The sequence below is a fragment of the Lemur catta genome, chromosome 10 (genome assembly GCF_020740605.2).
Source record: "Lemur catta isolate mLemCat1 chromosome 10, mLemCat1.pri, whole genome shotgun sequence".
NCBI lineage: Eukaryota > Metazoa > Chordata > Mammalia > Primates > Lemuridae > Lemur > Lemur catta.
The window spans coordinates 1,513,311-1,529,007 of NC_059137.1; the positions used below are offsets into that span (position 1 = coordinate 1,513,311).

General features: G+C 49.5%; 1 protein-coding gene across 1 annotated transcript in view; it reads right to left on the bottom strand.

Moving 5' to 3' along the window:
- The window catches only part of CAMSAP1 (calmodulin regulated spectrin associated protein 1), a 72,531-nt gene that overhangs the window by 50,889 nt on the left and 5,945 nt on the right, over positions 1–15,697 (bottom strand). The window contains exons 2-3 of the mRNA XM_045562062.1: positions 2,179–2,441; positions 955–1,116 (exon numbers count right to left, since the gene is read on the bottom strand). Coding sequence (XP_045418018.1) covers positions 955–1,116; positions 2,179–2,441 — 425 coding nt within the window. The remainder of the gene's footprint in view (positions 1–954; positions 1,117–2,178; positions 2,442–15,697) is intronic.

The window sequence follows — 15,697 nt, forward strand, 5'->3', positions numbered from 1 at the left end:
TGTCTGCCACCACGAGGCGTCCTCCGGGCAGCGGCAGAGGGGCAGAGACGGCCCTACCCAGCGCCCAAGTCCACACTAGGGCCCAGAAGCTCCCCAGTGAGTCCTAGGAAACCCGGAGGCTTTCTGCCCTCTACCTTACGGCAGGGTCATGACATTTTAGGGCGTCCGTCTGTCCACTAGAATCCCCAAACCCCACTTTGGGTGGGGAAAGCAACTAAAGAGCAGGGCAACTGTCCTAGAAGAAATCACAGCACAAACTTTTACCAATCCCTAGCAGAAAGACCTGCCTGTCCCAGTGAAGGGAGAGGCCTTTAAGGGGAGTCAGCAAACAGCGCTGCCGGCCTGACTCTGCGCGAGCAAACTACGCAAGCAGCTACCCTAACTCGAGCCCCGAGCACAGCCTCGCACAGGCTGCGCCATGTTCCACGGCCTTCACATTACTAACGTCCACACTGGCACATGGTTTTGCAAAAAACGAGGCTTACTACCCAAAAGTCTTTGGTAAGGTAATCCTATACATACTATTAAAAATAAACATTCTTTACATATAAAAATTATACTATAAGCTTCTAAATGTAAAGGGAGAAAATGGTATTTGAGAAGACACCATTTTTTTCTTTATCAAACTGCCTTCTAAAGTTGAAAATTCCTTCATTGTAGGTAGGTACATGAGATAAAAATAACTTATCCATTTAAACCATAACCGTGTACTGCATTTTCAAATACAAATTTATCACACTCTGTTCTTGACATTAAGGAGTAACGTCTGTTTGCTTTGTTTTTCGATGACAGCAGACACATTTCTGGACACAGATTATGCAAAATGAAGCCCCAAATGAAGGGACTGGGAGGCTGGGTCTCAGTGTGACAGTGAGGACATGTGCTACTCTCAGGGAAGAAGAGGATGGGCTACGGGAGGAGGGTCGCACAGCCGTGCCGTGGGGAGGAACCCACCTTGTTGATCCAGAACACCATGGCATCCTCAAGGTCGTATGGAAGTTCCTTCGAGGCGCTGAATGTTGAGAAGCGCTTGACACTGGCCACCACCTTCTCGATGCTGATCATCTCCACGGTGTAGGCCATCATCAGGGCGTCCACCATCGCCATGTGGGCACTCTGGGGACAGAGGCAACAGCGATAAGCCCCACACCACCTCTCCCACCAGGTGACAGTGCAGGGAATCTGCCCAGACTCAGAACTCCAGCCTCACTGTTTCTTACCCTCCCGCGTGAAGAGATGCTAAGATCTAAGACCTGCATTCCGTCCTATTTCAAGCCTGGCACTGTTGGCCAAAGAGCTTATGATGACAGGATCCAGGGAACCCTCTCAGGGAGGCAGCCCTGCGGCCCACAGTGTAGCATTTCCTGGTCCTCGTTTCTTCATCTCCCTAACCAGCCTGTGAGATTCTCCAGTCGGTGGTGGGCTTCCTATGATCCTGCTAGCAGCTATGGAAAAGGCACAGAGGGGAGACCTGCCCAAGGCCACCTGCCCATCAAGGGGCTCTGGCTACTAGTCCACCGCTCTGCGGGTAAAACCGAACCACATCCTTGTGCCGTGTCCTCACAGAACACAGTAACATTCTCTTCACCCAAAACACACCATCCACAAAGTCTGAGACTGAAGCCACAGGGTGCAGAATGCCGGGGACAACCTGAACAAAGGAAGTGCAGGAGCACCAAGAATGGAGAAGACCTAGTACGTTCCAGGGAAGAACTGCCAGCAGCGTGGCTTCAGAGAAAGACTGGGCACGGAGTGCTTAGGGAAGGAGAAGGTGTACTTATTTACTCTGGCAGAGAAACACTTCTAAGGTATGCATCTGACAATCTAATAGAATGGGCTCAACAATCGTACTTCACATGATGGGTAAAAAGCTTTCCTACAACATTTTTCTGACTAGACCTCACTTCAACCTCAGCTGTCACAGAGCACTCACAATGGGCAAGAGAGCTAAAGGCAAGCTGCTCCTTTCCCCATTTTCCAAAACGATCTTGCACTTAAAAAGATGCATACATCAGAGCACACCCCGCACACACGCAAACCCTGCCGTCCTGCCGCACTCCCGCGTGCACACCACCTGCTGCCTAAAGTGCCCGGTCTGTGTTGCCAGCACGCCGCCGCCAGGCACACAGACGGCGCCCACGGCTCCAGGGGCTGCCCCGAGGGCCACAAGCCACTCACCATCTTTATGGGTGCTCGGCTGAGGTCAGAGTCTGTCACAGGGGTGTCGTCGCTCTCCATCACGTAGATCCCTTTCCGAGACAGGGCCTGAATGACAGACTGGTGTCCTTGTAAGGCGGCCACCTGGTCTCCTTTCAGGATGAGGCTGCAGACACGACAGTACAGCTCACTGGACAGGAGAAGCTTGATGACGGGGGGTTTAATGTGCTCCTGCTCATACTGGTCAATGTAGAAAGGGTCCCTGAGGTCCTCGGGGATGTTATCTGCAGCCAGGAAGAGAGCACCTTGTGAGCACAATCGCATGTTCGAGTCTCCAGAGCACCCCCAGGCGGACGCCGCCGCACACAAGAGCCGCTGTCCATGCACCAATGAAATGGGCGACCAACAACATAAACAGGTCCTAGGCTGGTCGATAATTTCACTGTCTGCTGCACTGACAAAGCAAACCACAGCACCGCAGACTTGGGGGACATGGGCAATAAGCCGTTTCATGATGCCCACCCGCCATGGCCCGGCAGGACGACTCTCCTAACGTGCAACGGTGAGAAGCTGGTGTGGAAGCCCTGACACTAAAGGGCAACTGAAATGTAGTCAGGCTAGGACCACACAGTGCCTGGTGACACCAGACAAGAGGGCATGTGGGCACAGCTGGCATGGCCCTGGAGAGGGAGCCCAGTGTGTCCTCTTTCTCATGTGAAAATCAGAGGTGACAACAAAGGCCATGGTCTTTACAGAGCAGAGCGCCAGGCGTGGTGTTGCGGTTACCATGACAGAGGCAGAACGGTGGCAACCAGGCCGTTATCCATCTTTGGACCAGGCTGCACTGGACTCTTTACATGAAACACGTTATTACACTTTCACGTCCCCGCGATGCTCCCAAATCAGGACTACTGTCCCTACATTACAAACGAGAAAACTGAGGCACGGAGACAGTAAGTGATATGCCCAAGGTCACGGAAAGCAGAAACCAGCCCTGAACCCACACACTCTGACCCAGGGAGTATCCTGTGTACTCTCAACCACCACTCCTCCCACACCACCACCACCAGGGGCAGCACGCACACAGCAGCCGCACGGACCACCGCTGGTTCCGCCTACTCTGCCAGACAGTGCGCAAGTCTATGAGCAGCACCTCCCAGTTGAGCTCCTCACTCGCCTTATGTGATGCCAAGAGCCGTCCCGCAAAAGGGAAGAGGGTCTCTGTAGTCAGATGCATTTGGGAAACACGAGGTCCCACGGAGGAAGACCCTCTGTCTCTGACATGCTCTGTGCCCTGAGACTGCGCTGGGGCGCACATGGCCTCATCCCGCATGGATGCTTTTGGAGCTCTCCCCACCTCTGGCTACCTCCAAGAACAGCTGGGGAAGAAAACCCGCTGCTACCGGCATTGAAACCACCAGCCATGCCAGGGACGTTCACCACACGCCAGCAAGCCCCTCTGTCCAGGTGCTCCGAAGCACTGAGGGCAAGACAGCCTCAGTGCGTGACTTTCAACAGCTCCCCTCCTCTTTCTCCACTCCTATCTCCTTTTACTTCTTTGCAGGTACTATCTTCTGAGCCCTGAGTCATTTAGTCCCAGGTCTGCGGAGCCGTGTCCCCTCCCCACAGTCTGAGCACTGCACAACTGGTTTCTTATTCCTGAACAGCAGCAGCCACCAGCACACAGCACTTTCGTTTTTAAGCGGCACACACATCAAATTTGGTCACCATGGCAACCCAGAGTGGCCAGGGTGAGCGTCAGCTCCAGCTCTTCAAAGCTGGCTTAAGGGACTGGAATCCACGCTCAAATCCTGAGGACCACATCGGGTAATTTTTTTTTTTTTTTTTTTGAGACAGAGTCTCGCTGTGTTGCCTGGGCTAGAGTGAGTGCCATGGCGTCAGCCTAGCTTACAGCAACCTCACACTCCTGGGCTCAAGGAATCCTTCTGCCTCAGCCTCCCGAGTAGCTGGGACCACAGGCATGCGCCACCATGCCCGGCTAATTTTTTCTATATATATATTTTAGTTGGCCAGATAATTTCTTTCTATTTTTTTTAGTAGAGACGGGGTCTCGCTCTTGCTCAGGCTGGTCTTGAATTCCTGACCTCGAGCGATCCACCCGCCTTGGCCTCCCAGAGTGCTGGGATGACAGGCGTGAGCCACCGCGCCCGGCCTGCACATCGGGTAATCTTGTGCTCTGATGTCAACTGGATTTGGAACAAAAAAGACACACGGATAATAAAAGGAATAGACCCCGAGGTAACGCACAGCAGGAAGACTCGGGCTTTCCTTGCCAGCCAGTGGCAGAGGTGGCACACGAGCAGGAGCAAGAGAAGGGACGGAGGGAGCCGCCGCACCTGCTGGAACGAGGTGTCCCAGGGAACCAGAGCAAGGTGGCCAGGGACAGCAGGCAGCCCGCGAGGCATGCACCTCGGGGGCAGCGGGTCCTGCCTCTGAAAGGAGGGGCATCAGGGGAGGGCCCTGAGCCAGGGTCCCACAATCTGACATCTCTAGAAGCTCACGCAGCTGCTGGGGAAGGACGCGGCCTTCACCTTCGCGGCTGAGCAGTCACCACGGCCTGGCCAGCCAGGGCTCCCGGCGAGGGCAGCCCTGCCCTGCCCTGCAGATGCCCCCCCACCCCCCGCGCTCTCTTCCAGCCTGCCGCCTGCTCCACCTCGGCCTCCGAGTCCCCCTCATTTCTCCACGTACTGGGGAGGCACAACCCACCTCACTCCTCAGGGGACCTAATTCAGTTTGGTGGCTTTAAAGACCAGACACAGAGTAATCCCTAAATGTACATTCCTAGCCCTGGCCACTTCCCTTGATCTGCCTATCTGACATCTCCATGTAGATTCCGGGGGCACCTCAAGCCCAATCGGCCTGGTCCACGCCACGCTCCCCCACACTCAGACAACTGGCACAACTTGGGAGAGGAAGACCCCCCCCTCCCCACTCCTTCTCTGGCTTGGGCAGCACCATGCCTCGCTGCCTGCCCCTTTTCCCTTTGGCTTCTCTCCCAGTGTCGGTCTGTGCATCTGGTGTTGCTCAGGTTTGCCCTGACCAGCTTCTGCCCTCGCTGTGTCCATGGCATCTGTCACTGTGTGTGTGACAAGTTCCAAACGCTCCTCATCAGCCCGTTCCTTTCTCTTGGGCTTCCGCTCTTTCCACCCGCCTCCCCGCTAGAGCCAGTGAGCCCTCCCCCACAAGGACACCCACGCCACCGCCCAGACCAAATCACTCAGGATGGCCTGTGGGCAGCCTGGGCATCAGCATCTGACACTGAGCGTCACCTCTGCAGAAGCTCCAGAGGTGGCCATGAAAGTCTCCTTCTAGAAGATGCTGTTACTCTTCTATTACAGAAATTAGACACCCCCTAAAGTAATTTCAATGTAAGGTAAAGTGACCAGAGGTGGTCTTCCAGATGACTACTACCCATACCCCCACCTCTATCCTGGAGATACCAGACACAGGAGAAAGAAAAGCCAACACCATGGCCCTTGCAGGCCTGAGCCCTCTGACCCCCACACACAAGGGAGAACCGGTAATAAAACTGCACCCAACAGCACCAGGGATGGGCATGCGCTGGGAAGAGTGGGCATCCACAGTGCTCTCTCCCACTGAGCTGCGCAGGTTCAGGTGCACGACGTGGCCAGGAGGGGAGACAGACCCCTGGGAACCCTAGAACCAGGGGCGAGGATCCCCGAGAAGAGGGGCTGGGTGAAAGGGTCCTTTAAGTCTGTGAGTAATGTCCTAGATACCCCCCGGCAGCCCACGTGTGAAACCAACGACGGGCACAGTGACAACTTAGAGAACTACACAACAATGCAGACCACGGTCCAGGTTTCCCCATCCGGCAGACAGACCAGAACTGCAGCGCGAAGGCTGTGAAAACTACACCAACAGAAACCACAGCCACGGAAGGCAGGCCAGGACTTGCAGCCTCACCCCGGCTGGCCTGGACTACCCGCCAAAACAAACCAAAAAGCCAACATCCATAGATTTCTAACAGGATACAGCGTCTCAAGACATAATATTCTAAATGTCCAACATACAACCCAAAATTACTTACCAAAAAAGAAAAAACCGACAGGAAAACCTACAACTCTCAAGAGAAAAGACAATCAATAGTGACCCCTGATGACCAAATGTTAGGACTGTCTGACAAAGACTTTAAAGCAGTTATCGCAACTATGCTCCAAGAAGGAAGGACAAACACTTGAAAGACACGAAAACACTAACACAAAACAGAAAACTCCAGGGAAAGAGAAGTCCCAGTACGGAGCAGGCAGGCAGGGGCTGTGAAGAGAAGGGCTGGCAGAGCAGCTCCCGGGCCACGGCCACCCTGGCCTCCCCACGAGCAGCACTGCCCAGCCACAGCTGTCCCCACGGCAGCGAGGGGTGGGCAGCAGACCGCCAGCCCTCATGGGACACGCCCCACACCACTTCCATTTCCAGGCTTGGTGGTCGCAACGCAGGCACCAGCTCTTCTACAAGGACAGTGCCTGGGGGGGGGACAGGGAGGTTTCACAAGGGCAAGGTCGATCAGTTTGTGGGAAGGGTGACACACGGGGACAGCCGAGCACAAACTGTAAGGCCAGAGGTCCCCACCCTGACGTGCGGCCAGCCTCATTCACCCCTCAGGCCCCCGAAAGACACTGCCTTCACCCTTCTCCCCAGTGAGCATCACACTTAGTGCCGGGTTTCCAGGGCAGGCTCGCAGAAAAACAGTGGCACCCCTGAGAAGCGCAGCCCGCATCTGACAAAGGGCAGGGAGGGACAACCTAATGACAAGTCAGCACAGCAGGACCTGACGGGAAGGACCTCTGCTTCAAGTCCTGGCGGACCAGAGGGCAGCACCGGCACGAAGCTTCGCCAGCTAACAGAACGGTGAGGATCAGGCCAGTGAGCCCGACCTGGTGACAAAGCTGTTGGCCCGAGGGCCCGCGCTCATCCCCTGGATGGTCTGTCCATTCCAGGAGAGGTGGTGAGGAAGTTCAACTGCATTTCCGGCACCTCACAAATTTCTCAGGACACAATTTGGACTCCAGGGCCTGCCAAACGGAGCCTACCACACACTGTGGCTTGGACACGTCCAAGGCCGCACCCTCGGCGCAGGAGTGAACCTGAACTGGACCGGCCTCAAAGGCCAGAGCGCGGCTCTGAAGCACCTGACCCGGGAACTGCAGTGGGGACACCAGGACTGCCACTGTCTCCAGGTGACTGCTAGAAGCTGGAGCGAATTCTCCCTGGAGGAAAAAAACACCTTAGGCCTCAGATTGTTCCTAAAATCTTTCAAAGACAACGTTCAGTCCATGATGAAAACAAGCAAGTGAGCAAACGACAAGCCCCGGTGGACGAAGCCGGCAGCAACGGCGAAGCCCAGAAGCAGGCCCACCGATGCCCAGCGCGGCTCTGCCCACCGACCACAACCAAAAACTCTGCACAAAACATAGAAGACTACCTGAGGGTTCTGGAAAGCAAGCAGCAGCACACGCACTGGGGAGAAGAGCCAAGCTGGAAGCAGCAACCCTTACCGGGAAATTCCCCAGTTTTGTTTTCTCTTTCCTGTCCCGGCTGGACCAGAGGGCAGCCCTGGCCCCAGAACTGTGCGGTGGGCACAGCCAAAACCCCGAGAGAAACCCTGCCTTTCTCTGGCCAGACGACCAGGAAAAGCCCCCCCCCCCCAAGCTGTGGGGTGTGGGAGGGGAGAACCTGGGGGGGGTTCCCCTTTTTTCTCTTACAGCCTGCCCAACTGGCCACAGTCACAGAACGGTGCAGTGATTACATGGGAATCCAAACAGGATCAGGGGGACGGGGAGCCCTAAGATGTGTCTGAGCCTGCATAACCCTGGGCTTTCCCCTGAGACAAAGCCACAGTCGCAAGGCAACATCTCTGAGAACTGAGCTGACAAAAGGGCAAAACAGACCTGTGGTCTGACCCTAATGGGCTTACTGCAACCTGGCCACAAAATAAACAAAATCAACATTACCCAAAGCATTTTGATAGCAGCCAGAAAACAGTCTCACAATGCAATGTCCAAAATACTCAGAACACAACCCAGATCCCTCGGCACACAAAGAACCAGGTTTCAAGGGAAAAGACAGGCAGCAGAGGCGAACCCCACGAAGACCAGGATGCCGGGTTAACAAAGACTTTAAAGCAGCTATTATGATACGCTCCATGAGGTCAGGGTACACAGTCTTCAAATAAGTGGGAAAATAGATGTTCTCAGCAGAGAAATAAAAACTATAGAAAAGAACCAAAATTTTAGAACTAAAAAACACAAAATCCACTGGACGGATTCAACAGTAAAGGAGTCAGTGAACTTGAAAAATAGGTCAACAGAAACAGTCCAATCTCAAGAAAAGAGAGAAGAAACAGAGGGCCTCGAACAGTGAGTCTGGGGGAGCTACGCAGCGAACGGAACACTCTTGGCATGTGTGGGGAGGAAAGGAGACTGGTGCAGCCGAAGCATACGAGTAAATACAGCCCAAATCTCCCCAAATCTGGTGGCAGACACCAATTCACAGGCCCAGGAAGCCTAGCAAGCCCCAAACAGAATGAACTCAGAGGAAACCACGGGCAGACAGTTCCTAATCAAACTGCTGAAAACCAAAGATGAAGAAACAGGCCCCTGGGGCCCCACAATCTGAAGTGTCAGCCACAGATTTTAAATGACTATGCTTAAACAACACAAGGAAACAACACGATTAAAATTTTTGGCAGAAAAGTGGAAATTATTTAAAAATAAGAATAAAGAACTTGACACATCGGAAAAACAAAATAGAAATTCTAGAACAGAAAAAAACTAAATTTTATACAATGGATTGTCGGACAGCAGAGTAGATGCAGATGAGAGAATTAACTGGAAGGTTAGTCAAAAGAAAGCATCCTGAATGGAGAGTGCAGCAGAGATCAACGCCACCACAGCTGTCACAGAAATGTAACTGGAGGCCCAGAAAGAAAGGTGAGGAAAAAATGGGTCAGAAACAGTATTTAAACACATTAATGGACAAGAATTTTCCAAGACTTGTAAAATTCACAAAGCCGTTGTTTCGAGAAACACTGCAAGAGGCCACAGCAGGATTACAGAGAGAAACCTGCACACCAAGGAACATCCACTTAACACTGATGAAATCCCAAGACAAAGCAGCAGAGGGATCCGTCTCTCCCTGACCCTCTGCACTGACGCACACACCACCGACCAGCACGGAGAGGAAGGCAGCCTGGTTTGAGGACAACAGGGCATCTTAGCACCCTCCCCACAGACGTCACTGAGGCAACCCACGGATGTTCATTCCTGACTGGGTCACACAGGAGTCCCACCTACAACAACAGGTGAGCCCAGCAGAACTTCCCAGCAGGAAGAAACCCCACTAACAGTAAGTAGCCAGGGGACAGAGCAAGAGATCCTACCACAACAAAATGCCCAACACAGCAGCACTTTCTATTCCCACAGGGCCTAAGACACCCCCTTCTCCCAAACCAGAGACACCTTGAGCCAGGCAAATCCAGCAAGTAGACTCAGACACCGTGAAGCCGGAGGGCACCAGCAAAGGGAATTATGCTGCAAGCACCCGGCTGGGAAAGGTCACTCCATCCCTCAGAGGCAGGGGGTGGCCAGTCACAACACCCAGCCCAGGAAGTTCTGTGTCCTGTTGGCAAAGAATCCCACCTCCACCCAGAGGCACCAGGCTGCCCAGCCTGGGGAGGCCCCTTCTGCCCTCAAGCAACGTCAGCAGGGACCAGTGGGAGCCCCAGAGGCAACAAATAAATCAAGCCAACTAAAACAGCACCACAGAAGCTCTGAACGCCGGACTGTCACTGGAACCACAGCCCACCAAAGTAGACCAACGCCTGCATGCCAAACCACAACAGGGTGGCCCTCGGCTAAAATAAACTCCTAAAGTACCCACAGTCTCCTAACACAATAGCCAAATGAGCAGGAAACAATCAAAAATGACTACCTTAACAAGAAAAGACAGCCAGAAATGGTGGCTTATGCCTGTAATCTCAGCACTTTGGGAGGCTGAGGCAGGAGGATCATTTGAGGCCAGGAGTTTGAAGCTGCAGTGAGCTGTGATCACTCCACTGCAGTCCAGCCTGGGCAACACAGTGAGATCCTGTCTCCATTTAAAAAAAAAAAAAAAAAATCAACTGGCACAAACACCAAAATGAATCAAATGTTGGAATTATGTGACAAGGATTTTAAAGAACTATCATAAAATGATTCCACAAGTAATTACAAATTCTCTTGAAACAAAACTCGAAAATTTCAGCAAAGAAAGAAAAGTTACAACAAGAACCAATTACAGAACTGAAAAATAAGGTAACAGACACTGGATGGGCTCAACAGAAGAGTGGAGAAGACAAAGGAGAAGAATCACTGAACTTGAGGTCAGATCAATAGAATTTACCCACTCTGAATGACAGACAAAAAATACAATGGAGAAAAAAAAAAAACAGAGCCTCAGAGACCTGTGGGAGGACAACAAAAGACCTGCTGTATCCCTGGAGTCCTAGGAGAGAAGAGAATGCAGCTGAAAGAGTATTTGAAGAAATAACAGCTGAGAACTTCCCCAATACAGTCAATGATACAAATGAAAGAAACAGATTTTAAGAAACTGAGTGACCCCAAATAAGATAAACCCAGAGAAATTCACGCCAAGACACATCACAATCAAACTTCTAAAGGTAAAGACAAAGAAGATATTTTGAAGCAGCCCGAGAGAACTGGCATAGCACACACAGGACACCAACTCAGCCACAGTGGACTCCCAGCTAAAGCCCAGAGGCCAGAGAGAAGCGGCACATTTTTTCAAGTGCTGAAGGAAAAGAACCATCAACCACAAATTCCATCTCTGGCGAAACTATCCCTAAGAAATGAAAGGGAAACAAAGACATTCTCAGATGAAGGAAAAAAAAAAAGTGTCTCTAAAAAACAAAAAATGGCTAAAGAAAGAAAACGGAAAGAAAATGATAGAAGGAGGAACTTGGAGCATTAGGAAGAAAAAATCAATGGAAAGATATGGATAATATGGGTAAACGAAACAGACTACCCTCCTTATGAGTTTTTTTAAGCTACATATGATGAAAGCATCGTCAGACATTCAAGACAATGTATTTAAAAGGAGGGAAGGTAGAGGGACCTAAATGGAAAAAAGGTTTCCACACCTCGGTCAAAACAGTAAAACTCGCTAACAGTAACGGCTGTAAGTATATCGTGATGCCCAGAGCAACCACTAAGAAACCATACAACAAAATACACCCCAAAACAACATATATAAATCAAGATGAAATCCTAAAAAATGGTCAAGTAACCAACAGGAAGGTAAGAAAAGAGAAACAGAAACAAGAAAGAGGGGAAAACAACAACAAACAAGTAAAATGTCAGACTTAAGTCCTAACATATCAACAATTACATTAAATGTAAATAGACTTTACCAATTAAAAGACAGATGATTGGCAGAGCGGATTAAAAAACAACACAACTACATGCTGTTTACAAGAATCTCACTTCAAATTCAATGACTTAAGTAGGTTAAAAAGTAAAAGATGCAAAAAGATATACCATGCAAATATTTTTTAATAAAGCAGGAAGAGTTATATTAGTATCTAATAAAGTAGAAAGAAAATTACTAGAGACAAACATGGACATTACATAATGGTAAAAGATCAATCTACGAGGAAGACCTTAAAATCCAACTACCTATGCACCAATCTACAGAGCCTCAAAATACATGAAAAAAATTAACAAGAGATGAAAAAAGAGACAAATCTACAAATAGAGTTAGGGACTTCAATACCCTCTATCAGCAACTGAGAGAATCACTAGACATAAAATCAACAAGGATATAAATCTGCATAGCACAAACTACCAAAGGGATCTGACATGTACAGAATGCTCCACCAAACACAATACTCATTTTTTCCAAATGCCCATGGAACATTCACCAAATAGACCACATCGATCATCAGCTATACAATAAACATTAACAAGTATAAAAGAACAGAAATCAGAGTACGTTATCTTACCATAATGAGATCATACTAGAAATAAAATGGCAAAACAGGAAATTCTCTATAAACACTTGGAAATTACACTTCTGAATAATTCTGTGTCCCTCCAAAACCCATCCAGAACCCTAATCCCCACTGGGGGGGTACCAAGAGGTAGGGCCTTTAGGGGGTGACCAGGTCCTGAGAGCCCCACCCCCAGGAATGAGGTCAGTGCCCTTACAGAGAGGCTTTCGGGAACCTCTTTGTCCCCTTCCACCCTAGGAGGAAACATATAGGAGAAGGCACCATCCACGAGGAACAGGCCCTCACCAGATACCAAATCTGCCGGTAACTTAATCTTGGACTTCCCAGTCTCCAGAACTGTGAGCAAGAAATTTCTGTCATTTATAAATTACCCAGTCTAAGACACAGTAGTCCCCGCTTATCCCCAGGTGACAAATTCCGAGACCCTCAGTGGAAGCCTGAAATGAAATATCGTACCAAACTCTACATATACTCTATTTTTTTCCTACACTTATATAACCTATGCTAAAGTTTAATTTATAAATCAGGTACAGTAAGAGATTAGCAATAATAATATAGAATAACATACTGTAATTAAATTGACGTGAACGTGTTCTCTCGCTGACTCTCTAAACATCTTACTGCACTGTACCCAATGTTGAGAGGACATGCGGTGACAAACTGCCTGTGTGATAAGAGCAAGCGAGGTGAACGACACAGACTGTGATGCAGCCTTGGGCTACTACTGACCTGAGAGCACATCAGGAGGAGGATCCTGAGATTGGGGGGCAGTAGCTACACAGACAGGAGACCCTGGACAAAGGGATGATTCACATCCCAGGCAAGATGGCACGAGATTTCATCATGCTATTCAGAACAGCATGCAATTTAAAAATTATGGACTGTTTATTTCTGGAATTTTCCAAGTAACACATTCAGATGGCAGTTGACCACAGGTAACTGATAAGGATGGACTACTGTATTTCATCATAGCAGCCCAAACAGACTAGGTCAAAGAAGAAGTATCAAAGAAAATTTTTTTAAAAATACATACAACTGGCCGGGCACGGTGGCTCATGCCTGTAATCCTAGCACTCTGGGAGGCCGAGGTGGGTGGATCGCTCGAGGTCAGGAGGTCGAGACCAGCCTGAGCAAGAGCGAGACCTCGTCTCTACTAAAAATAGAAATTATCTGGCCAACTAAAAATATATATAGAAAAAATTAGCCAGGCATGGTGGCGCATGCATGTAGTCCCAGCTACTCGGGAGGCTGAGGCAGGAGGATCACTTAAGCCCAGGAGTTTGAGGTTGCTGTGAGCTAGGCTGATGCCACGGCACTCACTCTAGCCTGGGCAACAGAGCGAGACTCTGTCTCAAAAAAAAAAAAAAAAAAAAATACATACAACTGAATGAAAATGGAATGACAACACATGAGCATAAGTGAGATGCAGCTAAGGCAGTACTGAGTGGGAAATTTATAGCACTAAAGGCTTACATTAGTAAAGAGGAAATGGGCCCTGTACAGTGGCCCATACCCGTAATCCCCACACTTTGAGAGGCCAAGGCAGGAGGATCACTTGAGGCCAGGAGTTCAAGACCAGACTAGGCAACACAGTGAGACCCCATCTCTACAAAAGGTAAAATGTGGTGGCACACACCTGTTGTCCTAGCTACTGAGTAGACTAAAGCATGAGGATCACTTGAGCCCAAGAGTTTGAGGCTACAGTGAACTATGATCATGCCACTTCACTCCAGTCTGGGCGACAGAGCGAGATCCTGTCTCTAAAAAAAACAGAATGAAAAAGAAAGGAAAGGGCTCAAATCAATAATATAAATTCCTAGCTCAAGAAACTAGAGGAAGAGCAAAATAAACCCAAAGCAAGCAGGAGGAGGGAGGCAAGTGTGGCTATAGAAGAGGTCCTTATGAGGATGGAATCTTCTGTTCCTAGATTATATAAATGTCAACATCCTGGTATAATGTTATGCTGTAGTTTTATAAGAAGCCACCATTGGGGAAACTGAGTAAAGGGTACCCAGGACCACTCTCTGTAGTATTTCTTACAACTGCATGTTAATATACAATTATCTTAAAATAAAAATTTCATTTTTAACAGTAGTGTCACTTAAGTTGGTATTCAATCCCCCACTGCTATATTTGACTGGCTAAAAAAAATAAAATTAAAAAATTTAATTTTTTAAATTGGCCAAATATTTTAAGAGATACTTCACAGAAGATATTCAAATGGACAATAAGCATATAAAAAATGCTCATGATCAGTCACCAGGGAAATGCATACTAAAACCCCAGTGAAACAGCACAACCCGTCCCCTTGAACAACCAGAATAAAAACGCACGGCAATATCCAATACCGGCACAGACGCACAGCCACAGGGACTCTCAAATGTGCTGCTGGTACAGACAGACGACAGTCACTCTGCACAACAACTGGACACTCTCTTATAAGGTTAAACACACTTCTATCTTATAACTTGGTAATTCCATGTCCAGCTATTTAAGATAAATGAAAACATCTGTCCACAGAAATGAATGTTCACAGCAGCTTTATACGTAATAGCCCAAAATTGGAAACAAGCCAAATAATCATCAACAGATGATGCAGAAACAAATGTGGGCTACCCATACAATGAAATACTAAGCAAAACAATCTACGCAACACGGATAACGTCACAAGTACCATGCTGAGCGAAGGAAGCCGGATGCACAGTCCTTACCGTGTGACAGGGAACTCTGGACAGCCGGCCCGCGAGCAGGGATGGGCAGCGGGCCGGGGACGCCCTGGGCAGCTCCCTGGGCAGGGGCTCATGGAGGTTCCGGTCTACCAGCACACATTTGTTTAAACTCATCAAACTATACTCTTAAAACATGTCTGTTTTATTGTATGTAAATTATGCCTCAGAAAAGGCAGTTTTCTCAAAGATTCCAAATAAAACTCTTTATTTTATACCCTGCAATGGCCACTAATCATTGCACCCTAGCAGAGACTGCTCTGAAAAGCCCAGGTTTCATACATCTCTTCCCTCCTCAGAAACTTCCAAGGGCTCCCCAATTCACACAAAGCAAAACTCTGATTTCTTAGTCGCTCAAGGCACTGCGTGGCCCTTGGTACTTTTTCCAATCTGATCCCGCCTTCCCACCGCACTGCACTCACATTCCACCCGGACGTGTGGAACACACTGCTGCCGCACTCGCTCCAGCCCCTCCTTGTACATGCTCCTCGGTTTCCCGGTGGGGAACCTGCAGCCTCAAGGCCACGTGTCCTCCGGATCCCCGAGTGTGGCCCTTTATGAAAAGGATTTGTTCTGAGGTTTGGATTCAGTCAAAAGGCTGCACTTAAGGATCCAAAAGGCACACGGGGCCCCTACATGAGGCTGCAGGTTCCCACCCCTGGATGCAACCTTCCAAATTCCCTCAGAGAAGTCTCTTTCCCTCCCTCACCTGTTCTGCCAGTAACTTCTGCCCTTCTCTAAAGAAAGCACCAGCCTCCTCAGCCTCTCG